Source organism: Capra hircus, chromosome 2 (assembly GCF_001704415.2).
Source record: "Capra hircus breed San Clemente chromosome 2, ASM170441v1, whole genome shotgun sequence".
In the NCBI taxonomy this organism is placed as follows: domain Eukaryota; kingdom Metazoa; phylum Chordata; class Mammalia; order Artiodactyla; family Bovidae; genus Capra; species Capra hircus.
In genome coordinates, this window is record NC_030809.1 from 8,627,128 (window position 1) to 8,644,126 (window position 16,999).

Consider the following 16,999-nt stretch of genomic DNA (forward strand, 5'->3'; position numbering starts at 1 on the left):
GCCGTGGCCTTCCTTCCGTGGCCTGGGTCCTAGCCCTTGCTCAGCCTGGCCCGGCATCATTGCTTGTCACCGGGACTTGGCCACACCAGAGTGAGGATGCCCTCCCCTCTCCTCCTCCGTCTTGCCCACAGTGGGTATCCGTGGGGTGGGCTGTTCCCACAAGTGTTTGTGGAATGGACGGTGAGGGAGCCCCCACATCCCTTCCGGTGCTGAGGTCTTTCTTGCCACAGAGGGAACCTGCAGGAGGTGGAGCCCCTGAGACTCCGCTCCCAGGAGGAAGACGAGTACAGCCACGGCCGCACCGAGTGACATTCGGAGCCCACTTTACAGCTTGTATAGCACATTCGCTGTGTACATCCTCTCGTCTGATTTCCAGAGGACTCTCTCTGGAGCAGCCAGGGCACACATCACTGTTCCTTGTGCAGAGGAGGCTCAGAGACAGCACATGGCTCACCCAAGGTCACGCAGCTGCCCAGAGGGAGATCTGAACCTGGGCTCTGACTCCCAGTCCAGAGCCCTTTCCGCTCTGTGGCACGTAATTTCTGCCGGTCTCTCTCCCCTCTGTTCGGGAACTAGGAGGCCACTGCCCGTTGTTTACCGTGACTGTCTGAGGCTGACTCTCTCTGTGTTGGTGAGGCAGCATGTGGCCTGGAAAAGAGCCACATAACATCGCTCCACCTCGGGCAAATTACTTCTCTGAGACTCAGTTTTGTCTTCCCCATGGCTGTTGCAAGGATTGAAGTTCACGTAGATAAGACATCATTTCCAAACGATAAGGAGGACGGGCTTTCTATTCCCCGTGGTACTACTCCTGTCTACACAGTCCCCCAGCATCCTGCCTGGGATGGTTGAGACCCTGCTGTACCAGTCGGCAGGAGGGCCTTCCAAAGGAGGAGATGTGGTTTGCTGGGAGAGAGGAGCATTTCGGAGGAGTTAGCTTGGAGTCCTCTAGCAGAGGGCAGCCTGGAGCCCCAGCCTTGTGTAAGGGACCCGGGGTTCCTTTGTGCATCTGTGCTCAGCCTCCCTGGAGGGCCAATGAAGATATCAGGACCTTCAAACAAGAGCCCCTTGTTACTGAACCAGTGGCTTCTGGGGTGACTCGAGGCTTTGGAATCTGGTGTCTAGACAAACTCCCTTGGGATTCTGCTGTGCTGCCCCTGTACCCACTTCTAGGACCTACTGTCTGGCACTGGACATTATCATCTCGCACCTATCACAGCCAGTCCCCGGGTGCAATTTGTCCGTCTCCCCCCTCCCTCCCACCCTCCTCCCTAAACAAGAACCACACCTGCTCCACAGAGCCCTCTAATCCAAATCCCAGGTGGTGTTCACAAACTCCTTCTCCTCTGTGGTCCCCAGACGGCTGTCTGAGAAGCTATAAATTGCATATGTTAGAAGGCGAGACCTCAGAAACACTTCGTCTTGCAACACACGCAGTGGGGTCCAGCGCATTGAGACCCCTTTGGAGCCCCGAAGTGAAAGGAAATGCTTGTTGTCTCACCAGGAGTAGTTGCTTGGGGACTTGCATCTCATCTTTTTAAAAAATAAATAACCTTTTTGTTGGTTTGCTTTTGATTGTAAAAATAGCACAGAAAATAGAGAGAAACCAAAAGAAGAAAATAAAAATCCTCCATGAGCCTAGTCCTTTGGGAAGACCATTGTTAATATTTCAGTGTTTTCCCAACCTCTCCTCATGTGAAAGTTGAATTACACCATTGTGAAATATTGTCTCTTAATAGATCATAAACCCCCTTTTTTTGCTATAAAATAACTGTCTGCAACATCACTTCAGTGGTTGCACTTAAAAGCCATGATTTAACCATTTCACTGTTACTTGGTATATAGTGTATTTGCGCTTTTTCTACTATTGTAAACAACACTGGCATGAATAGCCATAAAGTTAAGTTGTTGCAACTTCCTTGATGATTTATTTCCTCAGAGGGTCACGGGTGATTCTGAATTAATCAGAACAGTTTGAGCAGCCCAGAGCCTTGGGCAGGGCCCCTGACACCTGGGCTCCCCAGCCATCATATCCCTGGGTTAGCCATTCACCTTTCCTGCTGTAAAACAGGAAGAGTGGGCAGAATGTCGGTGGGAAAGGCTCTTCCGCTGGGTTTATGGCGTGGGAGAAGGCAGAGGTTTGCTGAGGAGCGCGGAAGCCAAGCTGGGGAGCAAGGCCTGGAGCTCACAGTCCAGTGCTCCTTACATTCTGTCTGAAGGTGCTCCCCTGTGCCCAGCCTGGGCCGCGCTGGTGCTGCAGTGCAGGCTGGCACTGACATTGGTGGCCGCTGCCCTGACTGCTCCATCTTCCCGACAGTCACCCCAATCACAGCACAGTCACTGAGCCTTCATCCTGGTCCTGACACCACAGTAGGTGCTTTACAACCGTTACCTGATTTTCCTGCCCCCAGCAACCTTCTGAGGAAGGTAGTGTGGTCCTTGATTTATAAACGAGGAGGGGAATTGAGCCAGGCAGTCATGGAGGCAGGTTCACGTCCAGGCCTGTCTGACCCCAGAGCCTCAGAAACCTCCCACTCTGGGTCCAGCAGCCTTGGTGGGCTCCTCTGCCAGGATTCACAGTGCCCTTTGACCCTTCCTTTACAGGTGTTCCGGATAAAGGCCATCAAGCTGGGAGAGAAACTCCTGCCAGCCTTCGACACCCCCACGGGAATCCCAAAAGGCGTGGTGAACTTCAAAAGGTAGGATGCCTTCTGGTTTCCCCCTTGTGGCTTTGGCTGCATCTGCATGGAAACTGAGGCACAGGGTGGCGGGCGGGGGGCAGGGTGGGGTGATTCTGGTGTAGGAATCACAGGGAGTGGGCGGCATAGTGAAAGCCAGCCTTAGCCAAGGGCTCACCTGATCTTCCTGGTGTGAAGAGGGGGGTCGCTGAGCCTCTGGGACCCTCCTGTAATGCTGCCATGACTCACAGCCCCTCAGCTGTGCCCCAAGCACCCCCCTCCGCAGCTGGGATGCCTGGCCAGGAGGGACATCACACCTCCCACCACTGGCAGGAACCCACAGCCACTGGGGAGTCAGGACCATGGACAGAGGGACCTTGGTTCGCTGACCCTCACCCTCAGCCCCTTCCAGAGCTAAGTCTCAGGAGCCCCGAGGGCCTTCTTGAAACATCGACCCCATGGAGGCTCAGACTCCGAGGAGGAAAGACCCTGGCTGAGGCCACATAAGCCAGTAAAGGGCCACCTAGGACATGAGCCCAGGACTTCCAACTCCATTTTCAATAATATTTATTGTGAGTCCCCCCTATAAAAACAATTTCTTCTCACAAAAAAATGTGGATTATACCGGAAGTGTTGGATAAGACCCAAAACATCACACGTGACTCCACTAAGCAAGAAACCACTGGTATGCTTCTTTTGCTGGCCACTGATTTTCACTGGCTGCTTCCATCCTTTTCCCTCCCAATGGGTTGCGTCATTCAGTGTGGGAGCTAGCATCTTCCTGGACGTTCACCAAGCCCCAGAGCCAGAGTGGACGGGACCCTGGGGGACGTGGCTGGCACAGGTGGAGCCACGCTGCAGCTCCAGCCTGCTCCAAAGCCTTCGGGGACTTACCTGCGTCCCGCTGCTTCCCAGAGGGGAAGGGCAGGGTGAAAGTCAAGGGGACAGCAGCCGGCAAGCCTTAAGATCCACTGAGGATCTTGCAGCTTGCTCCTGGGCACCCCTGCGCACCCCGCTGCCTTGCCTGCCCTCCATCTTTTTGTCCCCTGGGCTCCTCGCCGCTCCTCTGGCCCTCAGAGCCCAGCTCAGGTGCCACCTTCTCCAGAAGCAGCCTCGCCTCGCCTGGCCACCAGGCACTCTCTCTGCTTCGTTTGGCCCTCATTACCCTTGTTCCCCATGTTCCCCCACCAGCCCTGGAGCTTCTTGAGGGCAGGACACATGTCCCCTTCTTTTTTCACTCCTTCCACACATGTTCACTTGAGGCACTGTGTATGGGACGAGAGGCCGACTCTGATGATTGCTGATCCCTACGTTTAGTGAGTGTTCACTCTGTGCCTGGCATCATGCTGAGGGTTTCGCTCATCGCCTCACCTATCACACTCCACACAGCAGTCCTTTAGGGTCAGTATTTATGTTATGGCCACTGCCCAAGGTCTTCTAGCTCACAGGTAACGGGGCCAACTTTTAAATCATTCGTTATGGATCAACAGCTGTGCTCCTGATGCCCACCTGGCCCTCCCTCAGGCAGGAACCCTGGCACCCATCGCTGCGTGGAACAGAGCCAGGAGTCTTAGTAGAAGGCACGAGCCGGTCCCCAGGCACCCAGGGAGCGCTCTGGGGCTGTGCTTTAGGCCCTGCTACAGCCTGACCCTGGGGAAAGAGCTGCAGTATCTCCATCACACTGAACTTCTCGTCCCGTCACCTGAAGCAGTTTCTTATCTCAGGAATCTCAGCCCCACAGGGGAGGGTAGGCAGAGTCTCTGGGCTCAGGTAGGGTCCCCACCACCCCTGTCCATCCAGAGGAGGTCCCACCCACTAGGGCCTTGCAAAGAAGAGGGGCCTCGACCTGCTCGGCATCTTGACTTACCATCTGGTCTGAAAGGATTCCTGGGGAGTGATGTCACTTCAGTCTCTGTAACCGACCAGCGAGGAACCCTGGGGACCAGCCGAAAACACCATCTCGGCACCAGGCTTGCCTCCTCAGAGGTGGACAGTTGGATCTCTTTTCAGGCTCCTTTCCCACAAACACTGATCCTGGAGAAACTTGGCCAGGTGTCTCGGAGCCAAGACATAAGCACCTGTGATTCTGACTCTCTGTCCCGGGTCTAGCTTCTCGGGCCTCCCTGCCTGGGCTCAGGGTAAGACCTCAGCTCAGGCGCCCCTCCCTCCTCCATACGTGGCATCCCCTCCCCTGACCCCCAGCAAGCCCCACACGTGGCCGCCAGCCTTTCCCAGGTCCCTCAGAGCCCAGACCTGATCTCACACAGATCCTGACATTTCTGATCAAGAAAGCGCGTTTATTTTTAGGCTGTCTGCATGCTGCCAGTGCTGTATACATACGTATGCAAATGCGTATTTCCTGGCAACACCTCCCTCTCATTTTCTGGGTAAGAGAGTCTGTTGCTAAAAATGCCTCCTGGTTCCACCAGGGAAAGCGTCAGGGATGTATCCAGCCCTGGGGCCATGGTGCTGAGTGTTGCCTTTGGAGAGGGCCTGCTGGCGGAGCGGGGTCCACGCTGCTGCCCCTGCCCAGCGCGGGGCTGGCTGTGGGCAGCTCTGCCCAGGGCCCTAGGAGGAGGCCCTGATGGGTGGTGGTCCCTGAGTGAGCGTGACCACTCCTCCTCCCTGGCGGCCGGCCTGGGAGGCAGAGGCAGGGGGCAGCCATGACCTGTGACCTGCAGGACAGCTGGACTCTGGCAGAGGGGAGGTGTCCAGTCCCAGGGCCTCTGCAGCTGAATCAGCCTCTCCAGGTAGCTTTCACGCACTCAGGCTCACACACACGTGCACCCCACTGCCATTTACCCTAATCATGAAGGCTCAGAGATCCAACCTCACCTTTGCCACACACGCTCTCCCATCCCTGTGTGCACAGATTCACACCTAAATACGTGTTTACAAGTGCCATCCACGTGGTAATAATTATGCAGGTTTGTCGAATGGTCACCGTGTCCCAGGCACGACATTATGGATTCTCTCTCTTCATCACGCAGCAACCACATGGACCCCACTTTAAAGTGATAAAACAGATTCAGAGAGGTGAGGTAACTTACCCAAGGTCACACAGCAGCAAAGTTAGAAATTAGAATCCAGTCTCTGCCTGGTTCCAGAATTAACGATTGTGTTGATACCATACACGTGTGTACACACACAGGCAACGCACACACAGAAGCTTCTGCCAGGCTGGGGAGGGGGATTATGGAGCAGCCCCTCACACCAGGGGAGAGAACGCAGGCTGCAGGCCCACTTTCAGGCTGAAAAGGCAGGGAGGGGAGCAGACCCGCTTCTGTCAGCCCACCAGTCACAAGGCTGATCAGAAGACCTCCTGGTCTCTGAATGGATGCTGCCCAGAATGGATGCATTAGGGGCACAGAGGACGGAGGATTTGGATTTGGTTTCAGCTCAGCTAACACTGTCAAGTTACTGTGTGACCTTGCAAAAGTGTCTTACCCTCTCTGAGTGTGGCTGTGCTAACCTGTGAAATAAGAATCTTGCTATCTACCCCTGCAGTTGGATGTGAAGGTAGAATAAGATACTGCTGCTGCCTGGCACATATCAAGAACTTAACTGTAACAGACAACATAATTTAATGTGCTTTATTACATAATGGTTACAATGACAGTCATCGCGTGCGTAATTTATAACTTACAATGACTCTATGAGGTGTGGAGATGAGGAGACCGGGGTCTGCAGGAATTCCCTGACCCACCTGAGGTCCCCTAGCTGGGAACTGAGGGAGCCAGTAAGTGAGGCCAAGTCGGAGAGGGGAAAGCGCCCGGCCCACTGCCTGCCCCTGCCCGGGGCGACTCCACCACTGAAGGTCCACTTGGGAGGGTGAGCTCTGGGAGTGAGGGGAAGGAAGGAGAAGCTTCAGTAAGGAAAAAGGGAACAAAAGACTGCTGATCGTGGCTGGGGCTTTTTTTTATTTGTTTACCTTGAATTTCTCTGCCGGGGCAGGAAGCATTAATTATTCAGAAAGCCCTCTGTGGATGCCTGAGGTTCCCACTGAGGTCACAGGCTGGAGAGAGAGGTCTCCTGGCCTGGAGGGCAGAGGGACACAGAGGCATCAGCTTCCCCTTCTCTCTGGGTGGATACGGGGCCATCTGGGGAACCCTTGAGGGTTGTACCCTCTGAGGCCGAGGCCAGCAGATCTCAGTTCAAATCCTGCCTCCACCACCTACTGGTTCTGAGCTTCTAAAGACAGCTCACTTCCCTCTCTGTTTTCCTCAGGGATTAACGGTGCTTAACCTTTTGGGCTTTAAATGCAGTCATGATGTGGAAAGCCCGCCCCAGTGCCTGCATCTGGAAGCTGTTTCATTTACTACCTAGAACTCAGATTTCCCCTCTGTGCAACCCCTCGCTCCCCACCTGCCCGGAGTCAGAGTAATACCGAAGGAAATGGGTGTGTTTATTGAGGTCATTGTGATTCCATCTGTTTCTGCAAGAGTTTCCTGAAACCACATCGGAGAGGAGTAAGGCAACCTCGGGGGAGCCCCAGCCCACCCAGATAAAGCAGAGCCCCTCAGCTAGCAAACTGTCACCTCCCAGGCCCACACTTGCCCTCCTAGGTCCTGTCCTTGGGAGTCAGAGGGCGGACAGAGGCCAGCTGCCGGGGAGCCAGGGTCCCAGCTGCTCCACTTAACTGTGCGATCTTGGCCGGTGACGTCACCATTCTGTGCCCTGTTTTCCCATTTGTGAAAGGGCAGATGGGAGGATTACCCGAGGCCCTGCCCTCTGCACTCTTCCTCCTTGAAAGCACCCAGTACTTTCAAGGGAAGGGAGGACGCAGTTAGCTGACAGCCTTCTCCGGCGGGGCCGCCAAGTCACGCTGGTGACCCATCCTAGGTGTTCATGAGACGCGTGCATCTCTGCGGCGAGGAGACCTTTGCTCAGAGAGCCCCTGCTGCTTTCATCCCTAACCTCGGACTTCCCAGGATCTAGGTAGTCCCTGGTGGGTGGTCTTAGTAGAGCCAGCCACCCTTCAGGTGTGGGTTCCACGAAGTTCCAGGTTGGGGCCGTTGTGAGTCCACGGGCAGCAGTGACTGTGGAGGGAAAGAAAGGGCCAAGCGGGGTCCCTCTCGTCGTCCCCCACTTTGGACCCCGGCCACGCATTGCTTGCCCTCCACACACAGCAACGATGATTGTGAGCGCTCAGTTGCCCTTGAACAAGTGGATGGAGATGGAGTGTTCCAGGGGGTCTTTGTGGTCCCTGACAGCATTATCCCTATCACCTGTAAATTTAGCATCATGTCTGCGCCAGGTCTTGGCCACCTAGGCAGCTCTGCCCACATCCTTTGAGAGCCCACACATCTTACAGGAGCTGCTTGACCGTAGGAACGAAGATTATTGCCTGTCAGACAGCCCCGGGTTTAAATAACCTGTAGGCGAGTTTCTCACCAACCTGATCATCCTCATCGGATAAATAGGGGGTACGAACCGTATCGACCCCCAGCGAGGATTCACTGCAATTGTATGGTGAAGCTCCTAGTCCAGTGCCCAGCACATAGTAGGTGCTCCCCCATGGAGCAGAGGAGCCAGCCCCGCCGGCAAGGGGTAACCCCGACTGCTTCTGTCTTTTCAGCGGCTCCAACAGGAGCTGGGGCTGGGCCATGGCAGGGAGCAGCAGCATCCTGGCGGAGTTTGGATCCCTGCACTTGGAGTTCTTACACCTCACCCAGCTCTCTGGCAACCAGGTCTTCGCAGAAAAGGCAAGTCTTCTCTCTGCTCCTTCTTTCCCTTGCGGAGAGCAGAGGGTGAGCACTCAGCTCGTGACGGGGAGATGGAGCACAGGCTAGCTGAGGGTGGGGGCTGGGGAGCTGAAAGCCCGCAGCTAGGGCCAGTGTAGCAAATAGTTGCCTAATTGTACCCGATGCCAGGCGGCAGGGAAGGTGAGGACAAGGAGTAAGCTGGGAAGAGACATGGCTGCCAGCAAGAAGGTTTTCCTTGGTACACAGTGAGCTCGGTGGCAACCACACACGTGTGAAATCCGGAGTAAGTGCAACCAGGGAAATCTAGGCACCAGCTTGCATTGGCAGGAACTGGCCACCCGGCACCGAAGTCCCCTTTCCAGAGACATTTAACTTCTTCGGGTGAGATCTGCTTGCCTTAGCGCTTCCAGATGCCCGTCTAGCTCATTCTGTCAGCAGGCTGGCAAAGCGATTTCCCTCCGCGGCAGAGGTTCACGTCTGTTTCTTCTCAGTTACCCGGCTGGCTAGGACCGCAGGGGTCCAGAGAGCTGGGGTCCAGGCCTTTGTCCCTCCTGACAGCTGCCCCTGCCCCGTGAAGCCCTCCAGAAAGAGCGGTTTCTCAGGGTCACAGCCCGGGGCAGCCCCATCTGGTAGGGTCCCCATAGATTTAACTCTAAACCCAAAGAAGGAAAGTGGCCACACACCACCCGCCGATGGCGCTTGACCCTTACCCGAGTCCTGGCCCTGCAGGGAGATAAAGCCCTGCCCTGCAGGAAGCGGGAGACCACCGCCAAAGTCTTCTCTTCCCCGGTCCTGGGTTAGTCTCTTAGAATGCCGAGGGAGCCAGGGGGTCACAGAGGCACACCACTGCCAGTGGCTTCCAGGCTTACATCAGCCAGCCTGCCTCAAAGCATCACCTAGCAGGCTGGCTGGTGAAGAAGCAGAACTCTGAGTGTCATCCCAAGCCCAGGAATCTGCGCTTTAAATAACCACCCATACAGGACTTCCCTGGAGGCCCAGTGGTAAGGTTTTATCTTCTAGTGCAGGGTGGAGGGGTGTGTGTGGGTTTGATCCCTGGTCAGGGACCTAAGATCCCACATGCCCCAAAAAACAAAACATAAAAGCAATACTGTAACAAATTCAATAAAGATTTTTAAATAGTCCACATCAAAAAAAAAAAAAAGTTGTTTAAAAAAAAACAGCACCCATGTGCTTTTTGATGTCAGGTTGAGGACCACCGCTTACTCAATGTGGGAATCCACCCAAGCTTTCTCAAGAATCTCAAGAAGGGTTTTTCAACCCCTTGAGCACTTCCTCAGCACTGGGGCTCACCATCACCCTTAAACAGCCCCTCATGTTGTCAGACCTCCTTTCAGAAGCCCGTCCTTATATTGAGAGGACTCTGCCTCCCCAGGACACCCCACCTCCAGAGCTCATGGAGTAAAGTCAATCCCACTTCTGATGAATCTTGTATTCTGGTCTCTGGTCCTTTTGCCCAACTCCAGGCTGACTTTGTCCCTAGCCTCCCTATTTCCACTGCTCTTGGGCCGGACCCCTCTAGGAATACCACGGCTGGCTCAGAGAGGAGTGAGGCTAGGAGTTGCTCTAGTTCCTGCTAGACGGGAGCGGCTGCTGCCTGAGCACCTGGGATGTGCTGGGCACTGTACAGTGGCTCTGATTTTCCCACCAAGCCTGTGAGGTGTGTCTTCTTTTATCCCCATTTGACAGAGGAGGAAACTGAGACTCAGAGAGGTTCAATCACCTGTCCTGAGTCATCCATCTGGTAAGTGATTAAGCCGAGACTCAAACCCAGGGAGTTTCTGGCCCTGAAACCCATGCTTTTTCAAGACCAGATCACTACAGCAGGCTTCCAGCTTTTTCACAAGAGTCTCGCCACCTCTCTGTCGCTACTTTTACATTCTCCAGCTCCTTTGATTCCCCCAGTCATGCCTCTCACACAGGCAATTATTGGCAGTCAACAAATTGGCCCCGATTCTGGAAGCACCCGCACCCTCCAGGGGAGCTCATTTAGCTCGCTTCACTGCTCACCACCAGGACAATGAAGACTAACTCAGGTGCAAGCACAGTCCTGTGCCCCATAATGGACTCCATTAGTATAAATGGATGTGAGATCTGATGTGGCAAGGCCAAGTGCGAGCGAGCTTCTGTGCCCGGAAAGAAAGGTCTGACAGCTGAAACACTGCTCCTCAGCTTGCAGATAAATCTGTGAGCATGCTACAGCTCGGTCCCCAAGGGCCTTTCTGTCCTGCGGAGTCTGTACTGGAAGATTTCATGTTCTGCCAGACAGCAGCCCCTGATGGATAAAGCCTTGCTGAATCCCATGTCATCCCCTTTGCAGCCCCGAAGGTTGCAGACCCGGCCTCCTGCTCCAGCGGGGGCAGCCTCTGTTGCATGGTCCCTGCCCTGATCCCTGTTGGACCCAGGACCACTCTGTGAGGACGGAGAGACCAGACTCAGGCCCTGGTTCTGCCACTACAAGCCCCGTGACCACGGGCAAGTGACTGCACCTCTCCAACGTCCTGGTTCCTTGCCTGTTAAACTGAGATGATAATCCCGTATGGATTGTTAGGAGGGTTGGCGATCGTGTCTCTGATGGGTCTGGCTCAGAGTAACTGAAAAATGTTAACAGCTGTTGCAGTTGTTATTAAAACCCCGAGATGCCTATTAGGGCACAAGAATGCTAAGGATCCTCCCTTCTGGAATGGTTCCTACCGTGTCAGATAAAACAACATATTACCAGGCTTATGTGAAACTGCCAATATTTAACCATTGCTGACTGTTAAAAAGACAGTTTTGTCTAGCACTTACAAATGAGCGACTATCACTTATACGAAGCCCCTTGTAAAAAGACTCGTCCCCGAAATGCACACACAGTGAGGAAGGGGTAAGGTGGGGAAAGGGGGACTGGCAGGGCCCCTGGCAGATGGGTCAGCACAGAGGTGGGAAGTCAGGCCCTACTGTGGCCACATCCTGCCGCGCCCCACTCTTGAGCACAAGGGCCCCTCTCTTGACCTCCAGATTGGAGCCAACTGCTGGTTACCCACCCAGCTCTCCTTTCCTTGTTGGAATGTTTTCCCCTCTGGATTGGAATCAGCCACCCCGGTCCTCAGTGGGCTGGAAATCAGCTGGCTCCTTGGAGAAAGTAAAGATTCGCCTGGTGTCCATCTCTTGGCAGGTCAGGAACATCCGAAAGGTCCTTCGGGAAATTGACAAGCCCTTTGGCCTCTACCCCAACTTCCTCAGCCCAGTGAGCGGGAATTGGATGCAACGTGAGTACAGGTGCCCCTGGTCCACTGGATTTCTGCCCAGCTTCCCCGCCCGCCAGGCTGTGTGAGGCACCTGGGCCCAGTGAGGGGTGATGCATTTGCTCAGGGCTCCTGGGAACCACCCTCCTGCCAGGAGCCGTGGGGAGTGCTCATTACCGTTGCCATTACCTTTGTGACAGGTGTGAGGCCCACCCTGTGCATCGCCCGTGTGCTAGCCATCCCCAGCCTTCCATCTCTTCTGATGCCCACCGAAACCTCCTTCATCCTCCCCCAGACTTGCACGAGTGCTCCAGTTAGAGGTTTACTCTAAATGTGGCTGCAAGAAAAGCCATGCAATCCCCTCCCACCCCGCTTCGTCTGGTTCCTTTCCTCCAACTTTAATTTCTTAAAAAAAAACATTTAAGCAGATCCTAGCTATACAGCAATATAAAAATCATGAGTTCCTCACTCACATCTTACACCTATAAGAATCAGTGCTAGGATTTCCAGCTGTTTCTGTTCAGGGGCTTTTTTTTCAACCAGACAGTTGTGGGTCACCTCTGGAGCCTCATTCACAGCCCCCAGCTCCACCCACTGAAACAGAATGGGGTTTATGAAACTCCCAGGCAGGGGAGTGTTAAGGTCGCCCCGCCTCCAGCATTGCCCCACTATCGGGAAGCCCAGCTCTGCCTTGCCTTTTCTGACCAACGCCCTAGTCCTGTAGTCACACTCAGCACAGATTGGTTCCACGCGCCCTGCCTCTCAGGGCTTCCCAAGACTCGCCCTGAAGCCCCACCTCCACTGCCTCTGCCCAGACAAGGACCCTTTCCCTTTACCCTTACCTTTTTTTTTTTTGCCCCCTTACCCCGTTCCCTGCCTCCAACCCCAGTTGTAATGTTATCAGCAAGGGCTCAGGGACGAGGTGAACCTGAGTCTAATTCCTGCCCACCCTGGGGGGCGCAGGGGGAACATCACTTCTTCTCTTTGAGCCTTGGTTTCCTCTCTTGCAAAATGGGAGGAGAGCTAGAGATATGATCTTTGTGTACTACAGAAGGGCATGGGAGCAACGGTCAAAAGCTGCAGTAAACAGATTTCGGTTCATTCTCCAAGGATGACATGGGTTATGATTTCCTTGGCAGTTGTTGTCCAGTTGTTAAAATGTTGCCTTCCAATGCAGAGGGTGCGGGTTGGATCCCTGGTGGGGAGCTAAGCTCTCACATGCCTCAAGGCCAAAAAAACAAAACATAAAATGGAAGCAATACCGTAAAAATTTCAAAAAAAGACTTAAAAAAAAAAAAAAAAGATGGCATGGGTTGTCCTAATAGGTAATAAGCACCCATCACCAGAAGTATGCAAGCAGGGCCTGGAGGGCCAGCTGGCCGGCCAGCAGGGATACTGTGAGGAAACTGCAGAGGCCTGCCTTTCCAAGCCAGAGCCTCTAGGATCCGCCGGTTCAGGAGGCCCAGAAAATTCGACCCAGGAATTTTCCTTGGTGATGACCTCATTCCCAAGGAGCCTCCTGCAAAAACTGCTTGGAGAAACGCAAAGTATTTATAACCAAAGCACACGACCAAATTCAGAAGTGCCAGGGGAAAATGAAGGTTTGAATTACAGATTATGGCCACGGGAAGGGTCAGTTCAATAACTGTTACTGCCTTTAGTTGCCAGGCCTGACTGGGTGAAGAGATAAACTGTGCAGCTGCCGGCCCTAGCTGCTCCAGGACAAGGCAGCAAAACCCATTACCAGGGGGCAAGGGGCGTGGCTTCCCAGCCTGAAGGGCCACCTTGGCAAATTACAGGGGAGCCTCCCCGCCTTCTCCGGCCCTGCTGAGAAGCATAATTTTCTTTGCAGGCTGCACCTAGGGTCGCAGGGTTGGGCAGACTCAGTCACATATGGAAAAATGTTTCCTATTAATAAAATATGAAGCCAAGGGCCACTGGATTGCAGAGGGAAGGTTGTAAAGCAAGCCGTACTCCTTTGGGTGCCTGCCTTCCGCCTCCCCTGGCTTTGGTGCCAGGGTCTTCTCAGGTTTTCTGTGGTTTTCACTGGGTTTTTTGGTTTTGGTTTCTGGATGGCTGTGTGATTTTCCAGCAGATGATACCATTCCCATCTTGCACAAGCCAAGTTCACATTCTTAGCTCTCCTTGAACCCTCTGTGTAGCCCACTTGCAGCCACAGACATTGCAACTTCAGGAGGCGAAGAACTAACTGAGGCTGCCTCCCAGCCCAGACCCATGCTTTTGCCCAGTCCCCACTCCTGCCTGAAGCTGGGGGTCAGGGTAGCAAGAGGCAGAGACTCTCCCGCCCCTCGGACGTCGCAGCCAGGATAAGTCCACCAGGCTGCTGCTGGCACCAAGCACCAAGATGAGACCGGCCGCAGCAGAGCTGGAAGAGCTGCCAGCCCTCCGGCTTGGCCCCTGGAGTGGCTTGGCCTCCTTGTCCACAGCCTGAATCCCACACCGTCCTTGGTGGGAGGGACATGGCGAGCCCAGATTCTCCCCCGTGGGCGTAGGAGCATGAGCGGCCCGCCAGCTGCAGCCTGGCCACCTCCCCAGCTTCACGCTACTTTCCTGCCGGCGATTCCCAGGCGTGTAGGGTGGCCGCCTCCCGCTGCCGAGTGTGATGGGAGTGTTGTTGACATGGTCAGGAAGCAGAAGAATCCAGCTCCACTCACGCACACAAACTCTTGCTCCCATCTGCATTTTACAAATCCATCTTCTGGGGGAGACGGAGACCCCCCAGGGCGGGGGTCTGACTTGTCCTGAGCTAATGTTTCTAATTCCCACTCCTGTACTTTTCCCCTGTGCCCCTTGGTGTGGGAAGACACCACACACACACACACACACATCGCCTACACACATTACACGCACATCACACACCACATACATCACACACATCACACACACACACACACAGAGGCTAGAAAGCGGCAGGACCTCCAGATGAGAACTGTGCACTGCAGCCAAGGCCCTGTGAAACTCTACGCACATCCCAAGCGGGGGTCCTGTCTCAGACAACTGTGGGACACCTGCTACCTGGCTCCCTTCTCCCACACACACCTGCCAGGCGAAGCCCTGGACCTTGTCACTCACCCACACTCTGCAGTCATATGATGAAGTCCAGCCTCGTTGGCATGGCCTTCAAGGTCCTTCCCAGCACAGCCCAAATCTGCTCACCTCTCTCTCACTCAGGGCCCACTGGGGCGTCCGCTGTGTGCCGTGGAGGCATTGGGCATAGCTGCGAATCCCCCATGGTCCCTCCCCACACAGCCCACAGCCGAGCGGGGGAGGCAGACCCACAGACAGATCCTGACGGTACGGCGCCCAGCAACGGTGGGGGCCACTGTCACCTAGCACCTGCTGCAGGAGGGCACCGGGCCAGAGGGCACAGCTGCCTTATCTCCCTCCTTCCTCATGGTCCCCCTGTGGGGACGCAGAGGAAAGCCTTTCTAGGTGGAGCGAAGCAGGGAGAGGGCCTGAGCCATGGCAGGGGGGAAAGGTCTTCTCGGCAGAGGGGTCATCGCAGGTGAGACAGAGTGTGGCGGGGGGAGCTGCAGCATTTGGGGCGGTGGAGAAGAGGCAGGCCCAGTAGATGACCGTGGAGGTCACCGTGCCCCTCCTCTGTGCCACCAGCCACAGCCCCTTCTGTGGAGGCTGACCTGGTCCAACCTCCAGCCTCCCCCAACCTCTGCTCAGCGCGGGTCTCCTGCACAGCCCTGCCCACCTCTGTGCTTGCCCAGCTGTGTTCTTCCCCAGGGAGAGGGGCCGAGGGGGACACTAGGCTGGTTCCGTCTTTTCGGGTAACAAAGTCCAGCCCACACTGGCCCCCTCCCACGCCTCCCTAGGCCCCAGGCTTTATCTGGTCTGTTCCCATTTTCCCAAGTGCTTGTCCCCTTCCTGAACTCTTGCTGGACCAGGATTTGTTTAAGGAGGGGGCCGGAGGGGGCTGGCAGGGCTGGTTTACTGTGGGGCCTCCTATAAGCCCCCTCTTCTGGTTCCCATCTGCCTTTTCCTCCCATTTCTGGTCTCTCCCTCTTCACACCTGTCCTTTCTTTCTCTCTCCGTCTTTGCCTCCTTCTCTTGGTTGACTGTGTGAAGCTGCAGAAAGTGGGAGCTCTACTGGCTTGGTGGCTGAGCTATTTAGACTCACTCTCAGTTTTCCCATCTGGGAAATGGGGTTTGTGGTGGTTACTTTACAGGGCTCTTGGGAAGACTGTTACACACACTACAGTAAAGCTTCTGGCCCACAGTAGACCCTCGAAAGAGGGTAGCTATTGCCATATTCTCTATTTCTTTCTCTTGCCTCTACCCCCTTCCCCTCCCTTCTCTCTTTCAGCCTCCTCTTTTTCCAGAGGAGCTGAAAATCCTCTTTCCGTTTCCCACGCCCTGCCTTCATCCAGCCCCTTTCCTTCCTTTCTCTGTCCCCCTGCTTAACCAGGAACCGCAGTTGGCTCCTTGTCGTATCTACTGAAGGCCTTGATGTTGCCTGTTAATGGGAGTGAGGTGCGCTCTCGCTTCTGTAATTCAGAGCTCGTCTGCCAGCTGTCGCTCTCTCGGAGCTGCCCTGCATGGGGATGCCTGCTCGTCCGGCCACGCCTGGAGGTCCTGCTCCCCCAGGACGGACGGAGGGGTCCTCCAACCCGGTTTTCCCTCCCCCTGCTCCTTTGAACTCCGTTCATCCCAATTGGCTACATTTAAGCCTGGCTTTTTCAGAATAGCTCTGCACTCTGACTGACTAAATTAAGCTTCTTGTTCCTCCTTCCCGTGGCCTTTTATGAACCTGCCCAGCATTAATTACCATGTTTGGCACCGGGTAATAAAAAATCTCTGAACTCCTTGCCACCAGATTATCTTTTTAAAGAAATGCAACTCACTCACAGCTAATAACCAGCGGCCCTGCCGTCCTCCGCCTGCTAAACGACGTGATTTACGGCAGCCAGAGGAGCCCCGGCACTTTTGTGTGAGGCCATCGAGCTCGAGCTGCCCCGGTGGCCCCCAGTCGCAGGCCACGCCGTTCTCCCAGCACCCTTGAACCGTTCTGCTGGGGTGTCTGAGGCCGGGGATTAAATGCACGCTCCCCACCGAGCTCACCCGGTGAGTCCTGCCGGCGGCCGGTGGAGATAATATTCCTGTCCTCTCTCCCCTCACAGACCACGTCTCGGTTGGAGGACTCGGGGACAGTTTTTATGAATATTTGATCAAGTCCTGGCTGATGTCGGCCAAGACAGATATGGAAGCAAAAGAGATGTACTATGAAGCCTTGGAGGTAAGACAGGCGCCTGACTCTGCCTGGGCGGTTTGGTCACTCGCCGCCAGCTCCCCGAGGGTCCCTGAGAACTGAGAGCCTTCCCCCCACGCACCTCTGCCCACT

At 55.0% G+C, this 16,999-nt stretch overlaps 1 protein-coding gene across 1 annotated transcript in view; it reads left to right on the forward strand.

The window, feature by feature from the left end:
- The window catches only part of MAN1C1 (mannosidase alpha class 1C member 1), a 147,731-nt gene that overhangs the window by 117,490 nt on the left and 13,242 nt on the right, over positions 1–16,999 (forward strand). The window contains exons 5-8 of the mRNA XM_018056080.1: positions 2,605–2,699; positions 8,257–8,383; positions 11,559–11,652; positions 16,779–16,894. Of these exons, the coding sequence (XP_017911569.1) occupies positions 2,605–2,699; positions 8,257–8,383; positions 11,559–11,652; positions 16,779–16,894 (432 nt within the window). The remainder of the gene's footprint in view (positions 1–2,604; positions 2,700–8,256; positions 8,384–11,558; positions 11,653–16,778; positions 16,895–16,999) is intronic.